The following is a 17,258-nucleotide window of genomic DNA, read 5'->3' on the forward strand; positions in this document are numbered from 1 at the left end:
ACTACACTTAACAACAGTGGTGTTTACATCCAGGAATATTCCAAGTTCCCTTGCTCAGAGAGAATCATTACACATACTCCCAATCCCTGTTAGCTGTCTGCTCTACAAAAACCTGAGAAAAAGAATATCAGCTCCTTCCAATCTCGCTCCTCTGACTAGAGTTCCACATTACCCTACAGGTTTTCCCATAATTCAGGAAGAAAGAGCAGCAACAATTCAGTGAAACAGTCACAGAATGACCATGTGCTTGCTGTCTAAGAATGCTCGGAGAACTCCGGACTCATTCAATGAGCGTTCGATAACGTGCCCCCACTGTCATTTTGAAGCATGGGGATGCTGATACACAAGATGCTGCTGGTGCTTCAATTACAATGCTCCCTCCCACCACCACTATCCTGGGAGCACATGTAAAAATGCCGTAAGATACCAGAAGGCAAATCTGGTTCTACTAGAAAGCTTATTGCTCTGCCTTGACTTCTGTTGGCCATAGTGTCTGGAGACAAAAGACCTGAAGATGGTCAAAAGTGCTTGTCCAGTAAAACCAGTTGTGTTGGTAAAAAAAAAAAATAAATAATTTTTTTTTTAAATTAATGTTTTGTGGACAAATCCATCCTGGCATGTCAGAAAAACAGTTGTAAAACTGGCCTTTTTTGGCTTTTAGCTCTGAAACTGAAAGGTTAGCTAAAACTGTGGGCTTCAGGCGAAGAAAAATCCTGAAGAAAAATAAAAATCCTCTGTAAGACAACTAAAATATACTGAAGGCTAATCAGCAGTCAGTCATTTGGACAGGCATATAAACCTTCCCTTATTACTGTAGGCTGGTGTCACTGTGCTCAACTATCTACTGAGCATTGTGCCTAAAATTCCCCAGACTGCAAACCTATGTTGCTTAATTTTGTCACAGATAAACATGTTCCAAGAGTCTGTGCCCCTTTTCCCTAGTAAGAGAGATTCAAATGGTAAAAAAATCTCTTGACAAGGTTGATGAAATAGCTAATTTTTGTCGGTATGTTATAACCAAATCCCACATGAAAACTGCTGGCACATTAATAGCTAAGGTTGGTGCATACTCAGACATAGGAGCCAGTGCCCCTGTAGCAGTCAACTAGTGATGTGGCATCTTCAGAGCTTTGTCAGAAGAGACAAAGAAGCAATATTTGAGTGCCCAGTCTGTGGACACTCAATATGCTCTTGAGTGTATTTGCTTTATTGGGTTGGCACATCTGAAAACCAACTAGCATAAGTCAAAGGGAAAAAAGGAAAAACGTACTTTCAAATCTACTACAACAGAACTTGCTTTTCATGTACTCAGAAACCATGAAAATCCCTACAGTTAAAGGGATGTGAAGGGTAACAAGAAGGGTTTCTACAAGTATGTCAGCAGCAAGAGGAGGACCAGGGAAAGTGTGGGTCCCCTACTGAATGGGGCAGGCAACCTTGTGACAGAGGATGCAGAAAAGGCTGAAGTGTTCAATACCTTTTTTGCCTCCATCTTCACAGGCAAGGTCAGCTCAGACTACTACACTGGGCAGCACAGTTTGGGGAGGAGGTGAGCAGCCCTCAGTGGTGAAAGAACAGGTTAGGGACTACTTAGAAAAGCTGGATGTGTACAAGTACATGGTGCCAGATAAGATGAATCTGGGGATGCTGAGGGAGTTGGCTGATGTGATTGCAGAGCCATTAGCCATCATTTTTGAAAACTCATGACAATCAGAAGTCCCGGCTGATTGGAAAAGGGCATACAGTGCTCATATTTTAGAAAGAGAAAAAAGGAGGATCCAGGGAACTACAGCCCAGTTGGCCTCACTTCAGTCCCTGGAAAAATCATGGAGCAGGTCCTCAAGGAACCCACTTTATTTCTAAGAACTTGGAGGAGAAATAGATTATTAGGAACAGCCAGCATGGATTCACCACGACAAGTCATGCCTGACCAACCCGGTTGCCTTCTATGGTGAGATGACAGACTGGGTGTGGGGAGACCAGTGGATGTGATGTATCTTGATTTTCACATGGCTTTTGATATGGTCTCCCACAGCCTTCTTGCAGGAAAGCTAAGGAAGTATGGGCTTGATGAATGGACTGTCAGATGGATAGAAAACTGGCTGAAGCATCGGGTTCAGAGAGTAGTAATCAATGGCTCAGTGTCTAGCTGGCAGCCGGTATCAAGTGGAGTGCCCCAGGGATTGGCCCTGGAGCCAGTTTTGTTCAATATCTTCATTGATGATCTGGAAAATGGCATAGAGTACACCCTCAGCAAATCTGCAGATGACACCAAGCCTGAGGGAGTAGTAGGTACTCTGGAGGGTAGGGCTAGAATTTAGAGTGACCTGAACGAACTGGAGGATTAGGCCAAAAGGAATCTTGAGGTTCAACAAGGACAAGTGCAAAGTCCTGCACTTAGGACAAAACAATCCCATGCACTGGTACAGGCTGGAGGCTGACTGGCTTGGCAGCAGCTCTGCAGAAAAGGACCTGGGGGTTACAGTAATAACCTCTATTCAGCACTAGTGAGGCGACATTTGGAGTACTGTGTTCAGTTTTGGGCACCCCACTACAGAAAGGATGTGGACAAATTGGAGAGATCCAGCAGAGGGCAACAAAAATGGTGAGGGGGGCTGGGGGACATGATTTATAAGGAAAGATTGAAGGAACTGGGCTTATTTAATCTAGTGAAGCAGAGACAGAGGGGACCAAGAGGGGACTCAACTACCTGAAGGGGGGTTAAAGAGAGGATGGCGCTAGACTGTTCTCAATGGTGGCAAATGACAGAACAGAGAGCAACAGTCTCAAGTTGCAGCAAGGGAAGTTTAGTTTAGATATTAGGTAGAATTTTCTCACTACGAAGGTAATAAAAGAGTGGAACATGTTGCCCAGAGACATGGTGGAAGCTCCATCCTTGGAGGTTTTCAAAACCCGGCTAGAAAAAGCTGTGGCTGGGATGATCTTGTTGGGGATGGTCCTGCTTTCAGCAGGGAGTTGGACTAGATGACCTCCTGAGGTCCCTTCCAACCCTCATTTTTTATGATTCTATGTGAAGGCCCCATTCTTACACTGTACATGTAATACAGAATACCTATTGTGACATTTTTCTGTAAAATTCAATTCACTGCATGAGAACTCAGATGTCTGTAAGGTTATTAAATGGTGTTGGCATGAAAACTTATTCACCTTCATGTAGTACTTCTGAGCACTTACAGTGACATTCATCCTTGGATCTCTAATTACTTTACAGAGGAAAGCTAAGTCTTACAACACTCCCAAGCAGTAGTTAATTACTATTACACAACTGCAGGGAAATAAACCAGAGCCCAGAAAATAGACTGTATTATTGAGGGGATATTCTCTACCCTTACACTGCCAATAAACCTGTTTTTTCTTTTACACACTCTTCAAAATTCATCTTTACCTTTCTGATTCACTTTTAAAACCTGCTGCTAACCACCAATTAACTCACATAAGCTTCTACAACTTCTTCTCACTTGGTCTCCACTATGCAAACATTGCCCTCTAATCCATCTGGAATGCACCTGCAAAACTACTTTAACTTTCCTTCCACACTGAGTAATCTCAGTCCTATCATGGCCTACTCTTTAATATTTCACTGACTTCAGACTTCTCGTTTTCACTTTCAAATACCAGCACAAACTAATGTCACATTACTTCTCTGCTATCATCAGCTTTTGCCTTCTGCTCATACTTTTCAGCTAATGTGTTCTCAGGGATATGAAGATACAAATAATTTACCACAGGATGAGAAGTGGATCAGCTGTCCCAGGTAAGTACCCATACTCTTATGCTATCATACATAAAAGCCAAACTACGGTAACTTCTCTCCATTTCATTGACAACTAAGGTACTGAGATTTAACTTCTGTTTACTACAGGGAGAGAAACTGTGCATGGGCAGTTGCCATACAACAGCTAAGATGTGATCAAGTTCCACCCTCTTTTACCACATGCTAAATTATTTGTATGTCCATAACCTTAACTATATATTTATAGCTCCTGGAAATATAACATCCTCTATGCAGTAGCCCTTCTAAGTAGGACGTTTTTTCCTAACCCAGTACACCACATCTTTCATTTTTACACTTCTTCCATGGGGCCAAAGCAAACTCCTTTTTTCCTACTTCCATATGTGCATTTATATGTTTATGTGCTTATACTTAAATATATACCATCTCTCACTCACTACCAGAGAAGTCTGCTCAATAGACTGTCATGTGAGGCCATGATATTCATTTCATTTTGGACTTTTGAGTCTCAAATATGCAAGCCGTTTTCACTTAGGTCTGAGTAGGTCACCTGACTACCTCTGGAAAAGGTGGAACAGAAAAATTAAGTCTCTGGCCTTTTGTGGATTTGTTTTAGCATCTGCTCAGCATTTCATTCATACTGATGAAAATAAAGAGCAATGGAAGGCAGAAATAAATTGTCATAGCAAAAGAAAACAGGCCAGCATTTACACGTGCATTTAGGCTAGTTATTTTCACCACCCCTGTAATGTAATCTTATGGTGGTGAAACTTAGTTTGCTGCAGTCTAATAAGTGTTGCATGTGTATACTGTGACACTTTACATGGCAGCAAATTACTCTACTGTGCAGTTAAGTGCATGTGTAGATGCACTCTAGGAGTGGGAAAATGTATATCTTTTTGAAGGCTTAGCACCTCAGATTTTGATATCCTTAGTGCAGAGCCTCTGTATTCTATTTTGTGAATTACTGTAATAATTTATGTCCCTCACTACATAAATAAAAGAAATGACATCAGTGGTGAAGCCAGTATCTGTAAATAAAAGATTTATATAATATAAGGATATCTTATTTTCATATTTATTAAAGGAATTATCAGGACCATTTTTGCTGTTGTCCTGTTCCCAAATTCTTCCAGTAATTTGGATTTAAAATCTCTCACCTGTTGTGGACCTCCAGCATTCTTTTCAGAAGTTGACAATATAGTTTCATCTTCTATTACAGTCTGGCCTTCTTGTACATATCCCGGCTTGGAAGTAGGCTTGTTGCCCTTCTGACTTGGAATAGTACCTTTTCTTTTTGGTACCCCTGCTTCTGGGTCCTTCTTCACACTGCCTTGGCCAAATTGACCCTTGCTTGCTGGTAGGGAGATAAAAATGTCAACCTTCAGTTTCCATGAATTCTACAAACTAGTAGCTTGAGCTAAAGAGAGAGAAGCATACATAACAATGAGTTGCTATCGTCAGTTTTCTTCCTGTGCGTTTTGCTTACAAGGTTCCAACTAACAGTCTCACTTCAATAAAAATTATGCCAAATTATTTTCTTTTTGCACAATGATCAGAAATATCTTTAAAAACTAGGCAAGAATGAAAAGAATATAGTGCTTGTATATATATGTGTGTGTGTGTGCATCTGCACACATATGGATGCGAAAAGGAAAGAGTAGAAACAGTTAGAAAACTCCTCTTTGGATATTTTTACCATTCTACACTTCTTTTCTTCAAGAATTACAGTCTCAATATTAAACGAGTATATATTCTCTATCAAGTCAAGTCAGTCCCAAGGCTGCTTGACCATTGGGGCACCTTAGATTCTGTAACAACCCTCCTCCATCCTGCATGAGGTTAGTGGAGTTGCTTTGCATCACTGGGGATTCTTCAGGCAGAGTGACCTGGTAGCACCTATATCCTCTCCGGTGGTATGGATGGCCACTGGCTTGCAGGGAACTCATCCTGCCTTTGACAGGTCTTACTTTTAGTCCTGTTGCATGTTCACATACACTCCTCACCCAGGGTAGCCCATGTGGAGGTGCCAGTTTAGTTGTCAACAACCTGGCCATGGAATACACTGTACTGGTTTACATGGTACCAGATAGCAGACCAAGAGGCCTGGGATGACTGCCATATTCTCTATACTCTGTAATAAAGTTTACATTATATGCTGGCTGAGCATTACCCTATAGCCAAGTATCCAGGTTGTAGCTGTATTTTTCAGCAGTTTCCCTTCCTTTCCTCCCACTTCCCTATACTTTGTATTTAAACAAATTTATTCCTTTCTATTGAATAGCTCTGCTCTCTGCAATTCCATTTGTAGTATCTGATGATGTAGGCTATAGCCTATGCATCTCTGAAGAGTTAATTTATAAGGTATAACTGTACCCTGGCTTCTGCCTAGCAATTAATTAATCACCCTATAATGTCCCATATACATTTGCTTAGGAAACAGCACCCAGAGCTTCTGATTAAACTGTTGCCTCATTAATGTCTAATTAATATTGTTTTCAAGGGACATTGTATAATTTTGTTAAACACCAGATTTTAGCACGTAAGAATTCTAAGATTTTTTTCTTGGACATGTTGAGCACCTGTACACGTGATGGACTTCTGCAACAAGGTATGCTAATTAGCACACATTGGAGCAGACTCGATTAATTGAGTCTGCTGTGACTCTGCTGGACTGTGCTAATTAGTGCTAATTCAGTGTCCTCACATTTCAAAATGGTGGCAGGAGAACTTTAACTAAAACTCGTTGAATGAGATTTAGTTAAAACACACGCACTGCCATTTTGAAATGTGGGACAATGAATACACATGACACTGCTCTAATTAAAGTGCCCTCTAATTAAACTGTCCACCCTGGAACACGTGTATTGATGCCCACTGGTAACAGATATGCCACATTTTAGGTCTCAGAGATATACTGTATTTTTGTGATAAGCATCTACAAATGTATTATCAGGCAGCTGATTCCGATGTAGAGAAGGAAGGTTTCTTTAAGTATGTTTCTTTAACTATGTACTTTCTTTGTACGTGGCACTAGAGGATACTTTTGAAAATATGTCTTTATAAGAATCTCAACAAAGTTCTGAATACACTTTTGCAACAAAGTTAAAGAAAACATTATAAAAAGATCACAAAGCTGGTAAAGAACTTTTTAGTGGTCACCAATGGTATGTCTATGCTGCTCAATGGTAGCAGCAACCATTGCTGTGCTAACAGACAGTCCATTTCTTCATGTATTACCTAAAATGACTATATCCTTTCTGACTCAGGTGGTAATGCATGCAGAGTGAGCACAGCCTGTCTGCATGGAGCTGCCTGATACCATAAGTGGTAGAGACACCCTTTAAGGCCTGACTAAAAGTACACTGTATTTCATAGAAAGACTCAGATGGACTTCACAAAGCTATTTCTAACACTCTAGTGAAGGATGTGAGATCTGCAGTCAGTTTAACAAATTCACTTAAAACATGATTAACAGGATGAATAAGTTTCTGCATAAAATAATACTTGATTTTGGGCCTGTAGAACACTATTTCTAGCTTACAGAGAGGGTGGCCCCATCAAAAGTAATGAATCATCTCAGAGTAGTAGGATCTTGTGAGATTTTTTTTTTATTGGCAAGCTGATAGAGAATCAATTAAAATAGGCTCCCCAACATGCACACTACTTAGCTAAAGCAACTATTCTGGTAGATGTCACCAGATGGTGCTGTGATACAATATACTATTTTTTTTCTTAGGGTGTGAATAAATATTCAACCTCAAGATTTATGCTTCCTTTGAAACAGGCATGGGTACTGGGCTGAGACTGGTAAAGTAAAAATAAAGGATGCTATATGATTTTTAAGTGCTTCCCTAGTCTCCAGTGTAGTTTGTTATGGTATAGTGGGGATTATGGTTGTACTATGAAATGTTTGGAGTACAGTAGCTAACAGGGCCAGTGAGAAAAATCACAGATATGGTCTGTTCCCAAATGGTGACAGTTTTATTACTTGGCGGTTACAGTAACTATGTGAGTGACAGGAGACTAGTGTGTTTCATTTCATTATCCCAACCCCATATCCAGTTCACCTCCCCTTTCCACCCTATAAAACTATTAACATGTTAGACGCTATCATGTATTTTCAAGTACATTGGGAGCAAGAAGAGGGCACCAGGCAATGTAGGGCCCCTGCAAGACTCAAATGGTAACCTTGTGGCTACACCAGATGAAAAAGTCAATATTTTTAACAGTTTCTTAGCCTCTGTTTTCTTGAACAGGGACTGGGGCATCCCTCCAACAGAGGTAGGGACAATCTCGTGGATAGCTCTGTCAGGCTTTGGAACAGCACAGATGTAGTTAGGGATCTTCTGGAAGGGCTGGACATTTTTAAATCTGCAGGTCCAGATTCCCTCCACCCAGGGGTGTTGAGGGAGCTAGCAGGGGTCACCCTTGGCTTGACTGCATGAGCATTTGTGGTCATCTGGCCAGGTGCTGGGGGACTGGAAACTAGGTAATGGGGTCCCCATTTTTAAGAAAGGGAGGAAGGAGAACCCAAGTAACTATAGGCCTGTAATCCTCACCTGAGTCCTCAGGAAGATCTTGGAGAAAATTATCAAGGAGCACATCTATGGGGGGGCAGCAGGGGAGATCATGGTGGACGGGTTGTACTCAACCTGGCGAGATGTGAGCAGTGGGGTCCCCCCAGGGCTCAGTCCTCGGGCCCACACTGTTTAACATCTTCATCAGCGACTTGGACAAGGGAGTTGAAAGCACATTGTCCAAGTTTGCTGAAGACACTAAGATGTGGGGCGAGGTGGACACACTTTAAGGGAGAGAGAGGCTGCAAATAGATTTAGTCAGACTACAAAAGTGGGCAGATGAGAATAGGATGCGGTTCAATGCAGTCAAATGCAGGTGGTGCACCATGGAAGAAGGAATCCACAGCATACATACAGGCTAGGGTGTTCCCCTCCTGAAAGCACAGAGGCGGAAAGGGATCTTGGAGTCATTACTGACTCCAAGATGAACATAAGCCGCAGCCAGCAAGACCAGACATACCTTGTCATGCATCCAAAGATGCATCTCAAGCTGGTCCAGAGAGGTGATACTCCCCCTCTATGCAACATTGGTCAGGCCGCAATTGGAGTACTGTGTCCAGTACTGGGCGCCGCACTTTAAAAAGGACGTAGCCAGCCTGGAGAGAGTTCAGAGGAGGGCCACCCGTTTGGTGAGAGGGCAGCAGGACAGACCCTATAAGGAGAGACTGAGGGCCCTGAACCTGTACAGCCTTGGCAAAAGGAGGCTGAGAGGGGACCTGGTGGCTGCCTACAAACTCATCAGGGGAGATCATTAGCAAACAGGAAGAGTCCTATTCTCCCCAGCACCACCTGGGGTGATGAGCAACAATGGTAATAAGCTGATGGAGAACAGGTTTAGGTTAGAGATCAGGAGGCAATATTTTTACAGTCAGGGTGGCCAGAATCTGGAACCAACTTCCTAGGGAAGTGGTCCTCGTCCCTACCTTGGGTAAATTCAAAAAGAGGTTGGATGATCACCTGTCTGGGGTCTTGTGAACCCAGCATTCATTCCTGCCTGTGGTAGGGAGTAAGGCTAGATGATCTGCTCAGGTCCCTCCTGACCCTAGCTACTATGAAACTATGAAACTATTAGCAAGTTAAGAAGATGCTCTTTGCCATATGATACCTCAGACTACTGCGTACATTCATCACAGGCAGCAAATTGCTGAAGAATCATACATTCTGTTTGTATAGCCTGGGCTTTACCATAAACTGGACACCTGACCACATTATGACTCCTACTTGCCCTTTGTCAGATCACCACAGCCACGTTCCTGACTGCTTTCATCTAACTGACCCCCTCCCATGCTGGCCTCTTCCCCCTACCTCTGACTCATTCTCCTACTGCAAAAAGAGTGGGGGGAGAGGGTGTACCTTCAGTTTATATTTCTTTATTTTTAGAAGTTTAATATTTGGCTACTTTCTGGACCTCCCCATATCACAGCACAGGCAGACAGATCTTTTGCTATCTCCCTGCAAGTTGCAATCCCCCTAACACTTGTAATGAGACAAGGAGAAGGGCTCAGGCTCCCCAACAAACCAAAGCCATTCAGATCACAGCTCACAGGAAAAAAGACCTAGACACATCTCCCAACAAGCATTGCATGTATAGTTTATTTTCTTTTGAATGTTACTTGGGTTCCCTCTGAATTTTATGTTGTTCTCAGACTAGATGCCTCCATACCTTTACCCAGCACCTCTTAAAAAGGACCAAATGAGTAAATATACCATAGTCACCAGAATTCTAGACCAGTGGTTCTCAGTCTTTTCTCTACCGGGACCCATTTGTAAACATCGATAGCCAGCCCTGACCCAGTGCCCTTGGCTTCCAACCCAGTGTCCTCTATCCCCAGGCCCCAGCCCCCCATTGTGTGGGGCAGAGGGTGGGTGTGTGGGGCAGGAGGCCCCAGACAGCTCCTTGCAGGTTGAAACTCTGACAGCCAGCAGGGGACAAGCCACAGTTTCCACTTGCAACTTTTAGCTAACTACAACTCATTCTGTCTTTGCTAGGTGCAAAGCTGTTTTTATAATTGTATTAAAATGAATTGGCTCCCATGCATTCAAAAGGACAATCTTTTGTAGTCTAAACTTTCCTTATGAATGAGATTAGAAGAGACATTTACCATAACTTCTGTCTGACAAGGCTTTGAGTACAGTAAGTTTCACTGTTATACCTGCAGGGTTAGTGAGTTTCCTGTTTTCACATAGCAACTATAAGGAAGCATTGCTTGAAAATAGGAAAGAATGACTGTAAATTGCTGGGATTTGGGGATCAGCTTAGTACCTGAGAAGTTTCCCACTTTTTTGTTCTTTAATGGAGAATCCAATTTTAAAGTTTGGTGATCCATTTTTAAAGGTTGTTCTCAATCTGTTCATATATTATTCTGACCCCACTTTTGGTTCATGACCCACGGGTTGAGAAACACTGTTCTAGATGATTTCAATTTTAAGATTACCCCAAAATAAATAGATTCTATACAGGGAAAAGTATACATTTGTTATACTTGTCCATGTATAGGATCTAATGAATGGAAGGTTGTCCTAAATTTGTCCCCACTCACTGCTATGCTGGGGAATGTAGTGGTGAGGGCAGGGGGGCAGACCACTGCCTCTTGCTCCCCCTGCCCCTTATCTCCCCATGCCTATGCCTGTTCCCCCTGTGCCTGCCCTAATTGCTGCCTGTTCCTCCCATACATCTTCCTGCCCTCCCCAGCTCCCCATGCCTGTGCCTAACCTCTGCCTTCCGTCCCCCATGCCTCCCCACTAACCTCCCACACTCTGCCCCTCACCTCCTTAGGGTGAGGGGCTCCTTTAGGGCTGTCAGCAACAGCAGCAGCTACAAGCAGCCAGGAAGAAGCAGCAGCAGCAGCTCCCTGCCTGGCTGAGAGATGGAGCAGAAGGTAAGGGGAGGTGGGGGCAGCTGAGGGGAGGGGAGAAAGGGGTGAAGTGGTAGGCTGAAGTGGGGGATGGAGAAGCAGGCACAGACATAAAGGACAAGGGCTGTAGGGGAGACAGCAGTTTCCCTTACCCTGCCATTGATCTTTAAACATCAGTTGGTTTCCTATTATAACTCTAGTTGAGATGATGACTCATTATAATATGGCATGTGGCAATAGAATTAATAGGTTCAGAAATAGTAAGGCCAGAAGGGACCTCAGAAGATAATTGGGTCCAGCCCCTGCACCAAGCAAGAAAGACAACTTGGGTCAGATGACCACAGCAAGGTGACTGTCCAGTCTCCTCTAGAAGATTTCCAGGGTAGGCAATTGCATCACCTCCGAAGGGAGTTTATTCCCCAGTCTGGAAACCCTAGTTGTGAAGTAGTTTTTCCTAACATTGAGCCTGAAACAGTCTTCCAGGAGTCTGTGACCATTATTCCTAGTTTTCCCCAAGGGTGCCCTGGTGAACAGTGATTCACCAAGCCCTTGATGTATGCCTCTGATGTAATGGTAAACTGCTACCAAGTCCCCTCTCAGCCTTCTTTTCAGGCTGAAGAGTCCCAGATCCCTCTGCCTTTCCTTGTACGGCTTGCCATTCAAGTATCTGATCATACAGGTGGCCATTTTCTGGACTCTCTCAAGAATTACCATGTCCTTGTTGAAGTGTGGCACCCAGAACTGGACGCAATACTCCAGCTGCGGTCTCACCAATGTATCACTTCTTTGGTTTTGCTGGAGATGCATCGATTGATGCATGCCAGGGTATTGTTAACCCTGCTGGCTACAGCGTTGCACGGTTGGCTCATGTTCATACTGCGGTCTATTATTATCCCCAGGTCCCTTTCATTCATAGTGCTGGTCAGGTTGGCGTTGCCAAGCTCGTGGATATGCAGGGGATTGTTCATCCCCAGGTGGAGCACTTCACATTTCTCGATGTTGAACTTCATCTGGTTCCAGTCCACCCAACTTGCAAACCTGTGTAGGTCTGCCTGTGTCTATACCTTCAGGTGTGACCATGCTTCCCCATAACTTGGCATTGTCTGTGAACTTGGCCAGTAAGCTCTTCATCCCAAAATCCAAATCATTGATAAAGATGTTGAAGAGCACTGGACCAAGTAATGACCCCTGTGGGACACCACTGGCCATTTCCTGCCAAGATGACCCAGATCTGTTCATTAGAACTCTCTGGGTCCTATCCCGCAGCCACCTTCCTACCCACCTGACTGTCTCATGGGATACCAGATCAAAAGCTTTTTGAAAATCAAGGTATATAATGTCAACCTCCTCTCTTTTATCCAGGTGGTGAGTCACCTGATCATAAAAGGGGATGAGGTTGGTAAGACAAGACCTGCCTGCAATGAAGCCATGCTGGTTGTCATTGAGAATCCTACCTTCTGCAAACCTACTGCACATAGACTCCTTAATGAATTTTTCTAGGATTTTCCCTGGGATAGAAGTTAGGCTAATTGTTAGCTGGGTTCTCCCTCCTCCCCTTCTTGAAGATGGGCACAACATTGGCCCTCTTCCAGTCCTTGGGGACCTCTCTGGGCACCAAAAGTTTTGGAAGAGATTTGCCAGTTCCATGATTACTTCAGCCAGTTCCTTTAACACTCTTGGATGATGTTCATCCAGTCCTGCTGACTTATATACAAATTAAAATGAAAGAAAATGAACTTTGACCAAAAAGGTAAGTTTCTCACTCATGCCATGTTTAGACTGTAAATAGACCGTTTTTGGCAGCAGTGCTTTCAAACGTGCTATTCTGCTTTGTTATGTATTACTCTCCTGACTGAAAGCAATGTAGCTGAGTTTGTATGCACTGAGGACAGGCCAATTAGTAGTGCTGAGTGATGGTGTCAATTAGCCTGTTTCTTGTAGGCAGCTACACTGCTTCGGGTCAGGTGTGGATAGTGCACACAGAGAAGGATGGGACATCTGAGGAAGCTGGTGCAAGGCAAAATGTCTCTGAGGCAAGGCAAGCTCAGCCTCTGAGGCACAAATGCTCAGATAAAGATGAAAATGGTGTATGTGTTGTAATTGGCAATTAAATTTTGTCCCAAAGGAAATTTTGTTTAAATTGGAATGTGCCCCTACAGGATAAATTTTTATTTGAATCTTTCTTGTTATTATAATGACCTGACAATAGTGTTATGGCCATTTATAACTTCCATAAATCTAGTATAATTAGCAGTTCCTTCTGAATCCTCCCATCTTCCTCCTTCCCTGAATAAAATAGTTGTTGTTCCAGGAGAAAGGGGAAAATAATGCTTGTCAAGAGATATTTCCAAGACTAGGACATAAATGCTTGTATTTTTATCACGTTACAGGGGTGTAGGTTGTAGCCATGTTGGTCTAAGGGCATAGGGAGACAAGGTTCTTTGGGTGACTCTGGTATCTTTTATTAGACCAACTTAAATAGTTGGAAAACAATTATTAAGCAAGCTTTTGGGTTCAAAAACCCTTCATCAGGCCAACTGCTTAAACTTCCTTAGCCTGACGAAGGGTTTTTGAACCCGAAAGCTTGCTTAATAGTTTTTTTCCAACTATTTAAGTTGGTCTAATAGAGGATATCAGATTCACCCGATGAACCTTGTCTGTATTTTAATCAATAACAAATCAGACAGACAGAGCAATGCATAAGAAGAGAACATACTACAGTCCCTTCTGACAAGGGAAGTAAGTCCTTAACTGTTTTGGACTAGGGACTTACCTTTATAGGATCACAGGAAAGTAGGGCTGAAGGAGACCTCACACTGCCATCTAGTCCAGCCCCCATGCTCCAAGCAGGATAATCTCTGACTAGACCATCTCAGCTAAATATTTGTTTAATATGCTCTTGAAAGTTTCCAAGGATGGAGATTCCACAGTTTCTTTAGCCTGTTTCAATGCTTAACCACCTATAAAGTTAGAAAGCTCCTTCTACTCTCCAACCCAAATTTTCCTCTGCTGAAGCTTGAGGATATTGTTTCTAATCCTGCCCCTACAGACAGAGAGAAAAGCCCATCTCCACCCTCTCTATAATCACCCTTCAGGTATTTGAAGACTGTTATCTAAACACCACTTGCTTGTTCAGCCTTTCCTCATAAGTCTTGCTTTCCAGGCCCCTAATCATTTTTGTTGCTCTGTGCTAGATTATTTCCAAACTGTTCACATTCTTCTTGGAGTGTGGGGCCTAACACTGGACACAGTACTCCAGGGGAAGTCTCACCAATGCCAAATAGAGTGGAAGAATCACTTCCCTTGATTTCTAAGTGACAATCCTGTTAATACAACCCAGTCTGCTATTGGCATTTTTTGCACCTGGATTGCAAGAAAACACTGTTGCCTCATATCCAGCATATAGTGTACAATAACTCCCAGGTCTTTCTCTGCAGTACTGTAAAGTAGTCAATCATTTCTTCTGTATTTGTGCATGCAGTTATTCTGTCCCATGTGAATGACATTGGACTTGTCCTTGATGAATCTCATCTGAATGATTGAGGACCATTTTTCTAGTCTATCCAGGTCATTCTGGATCCTAGCCCTGCCCTCCAAAACATCTATAATGACAACCAACTGGGTGTCAGCAGCATGTTTGCTAAGTATGCACTTAATCTCATTGTCCAAATCATTAATGAAGATACTGAACAATACTGAACCCAGGACAGACCCCTGGGAAACCCCACTTGATACCTCCTCCCAACTAGACATTGAGCCATTGACGATTACTTATTCAGTATGATGATCCAAACAGTTATGTATCAACTTTACACTACTTTAATCTAGTATTTCATCTCTTGTTAATGAGAATGTCATGAGATACTGTGTCAAAAGCCTTGCTAAAGTCAAAGTATATCACATCCATTGCTTTCCCCTATATCTACACAACCTGCCACCTTAAGATGGAAGGAAATCAGGTTGATCAGGTATGACTTGTTCTTGGTGAATCCATGCTGGTTGTTCCTCATCATTTTATTCTCCTACTTATTCACTGTGCTCTGGAAAGCTTAACGTTTCTAGTCAGGCAAGCCTCATCTCCTTCCTTACACTGCCATCAGGCACAATCAATTAATTTCTCCAAACAACCCTGCAAAATGACTCCCAAACTAAACCTACACCACCAAGCCTGAAATATGCAGGCCTTCCTATTTACCCGCACTAACAAACTCTCTCCCCATGCAGCCATGGCTTCCTGCTCCTTTCCCAGGCAGGACTCCCACTCAATCTCCCCTGCTTGCTGGCTTGCTCTCTGTTTCTGTCTTCGGCTCCTTATCATGGAACAAATGTGAACTGCTTTATTAACCAACCAGAAAATGAAGGCAAAAGTCACAGACAAAAAATAATGTTAGAAACAGCTCTTCCGTCAATTCAATCTTTACCTGTCTTTGTGGGCAATACATGCCCCTCCCCACCCCCTCATATTTCAGATCCCCTTCGCAGAACAGAGAATGTGGAAGGGGACAGGAAAGTAAGGGAAATGATATAACTAACAAGTAAAAAAAAAAGAAAGAAACAGTTTCTGTGATCGTGTTTAAGATCAGTTCTTATCCAAAGTTATTTTAGAGTGTTCTCATTGGGACCAAGTATAAAATACAAAATATAGTACTTACATTGAGAACTTAAAGGTCTTTCAGGACAAAAGAAATTAAATGCAGGGATGACTGCATGGCCCTTTCCAATGGTATTCACAATTTCTTCTTCATTATCCAGGACTTGTAGCTTAATGAATACATCTGATTTAGAGGTCTGTACCTGCACTGTGGCAATATGGGATGCTGTGACTTTTATGGCATACCTAAATAGGAGAAAATTCCATCAACATACACTGCATTGGATTATTCATACTTGGAATCGATTCAGTAAAGCAGCCAAATTCAGGTAAAACACTTGAATGCTTGGCTAAAAGCATATGCTTAAAGTGTTTGCTTAAAGTCTTTCTTGAAATGAGAGATTTAGCACGTTTAAGCTGTTTTCATAACTGAAGCCCTCAAAAGCAAGCCTCAGCTTGAAGGTTACCACATGCAAGTAAAGCAAGATTTCCACTGCTCTCAGTCAAATCACCAGATATCAACTAAGGTTTTAGCAGGACTGCCAGAATTCCTTTTCGTAAATACAGTGACAGTGGTAGCATAAACTAAAAAATAGCAATTGTGTATGTGCACCACCCTAAAGGAAAAACTTTTGTTTTGAAAAATGTCTTAAAATTCAGTTTTTTGAAAGTGTGTCAGCAACAGAAAACAAGAAGAATTTATTTGGTTATATTTCCATTTAATCTTTATCTTTGCAATTTAACTATTTGCACTCATGGCTGATTCTGCCACCTTTGTTCATGCTAAATAGCCTCATTGATTTCAAGTTTGGCATGCAATATTCTACCCTGCCAAGAACAGATAGTACTGCTCTGCCAAGAACAGGTATAAAGTTAGACCCTGACTGTGTAAAGCTTATGCATGTGCTTTATCTTTAACTAGGTCAAGATGGCTGTAAAACAGCTTGGATACTTGTCTTCAAAGAGTTATCATCAACCAGTTTAACTCATTGTGAAGAGGCTTCAAGTGAAGTTCACTCAGGATCTGACCTGGGTCTTATATTGTTCAGTGTCTTAATGACATAGAGAACATACACTTAATTTTATCCTCCATCTGAAAAAAATATATTTTTCTAAATCAAACAGATATTATGAAGCTTAAATCATTGAAGTGGATAAGATTTTTTTTGGATCCATACTGTTAATAATATTATTTTGACATAATTAATTAAATATACTGTCCAAATCCGCCGAGCCCCCTGCCGACCCCCAGCACAGCCGGAGGTGAGCGGGCTCGTGGTGAGAAGGGGTTAACTCCTTGCTTGCTGGGAGGGGGCTGCTGCCTGGTGCTGGGCCGGGTCAAGCCCCCACCCAGGCCCCTACTTGGCCCAGCCCCCCAGGGAGCCCCGCCACCGGTGCTGCGCGAACAGGCTGCGTAAACAGGCACTTGAGTTAGCGCGGAGTTCGCGCAGGGGAGGGCGTGGGAGGGCACGAGACCC

At 42.7% G+C, this 17,258-nt stretch overlaps 1 protein-coding gene across 5 annotated transcripts in view; it reads right to left on the bottom strand.

Moving 5' to 3' along the window:
- Positions 1-17,258, bottom strand: part of ADGB (androglobin) — a 262,841-nt gene that overhangs the window by 38,551 nt on the left and 207,032 nt on the right. For all 5 annotated transcript variants that reach the window (XM_019550118.1, XM_019550121.1, XM_019550117.1 and 2 more), the window contains 2 exons: positions 15,842-16,026; positions 4,915-5,111 (listed from right to left, as the gene is read on the bottom strand). In XM_019550118.1, the coding sequence (XP_019405663.1) occupies positions 4,915-5,111; positions 15,842-16,026 (382 nt within the window). The remainder of the gene's footprint in view (positions 1-4,914; positions 5,112-15,841; positions 16,027-17,258) is intronic.

The sequence above is a fragment of the Crocodylus porosus genome, unplaced genomic scaffold (genome assembly GCF_001723895.1).
Source record: "Crocodylus porosus isolate Cpor-Errol unplaced genomic scaffold, CroPor_comp1, whole genome shotgun sequence".
NCBI lineage: Eukaryota > Metazoa > Chordata > Crocodylia > Crocodylidae > Crocodylus > Crocodylus porosus.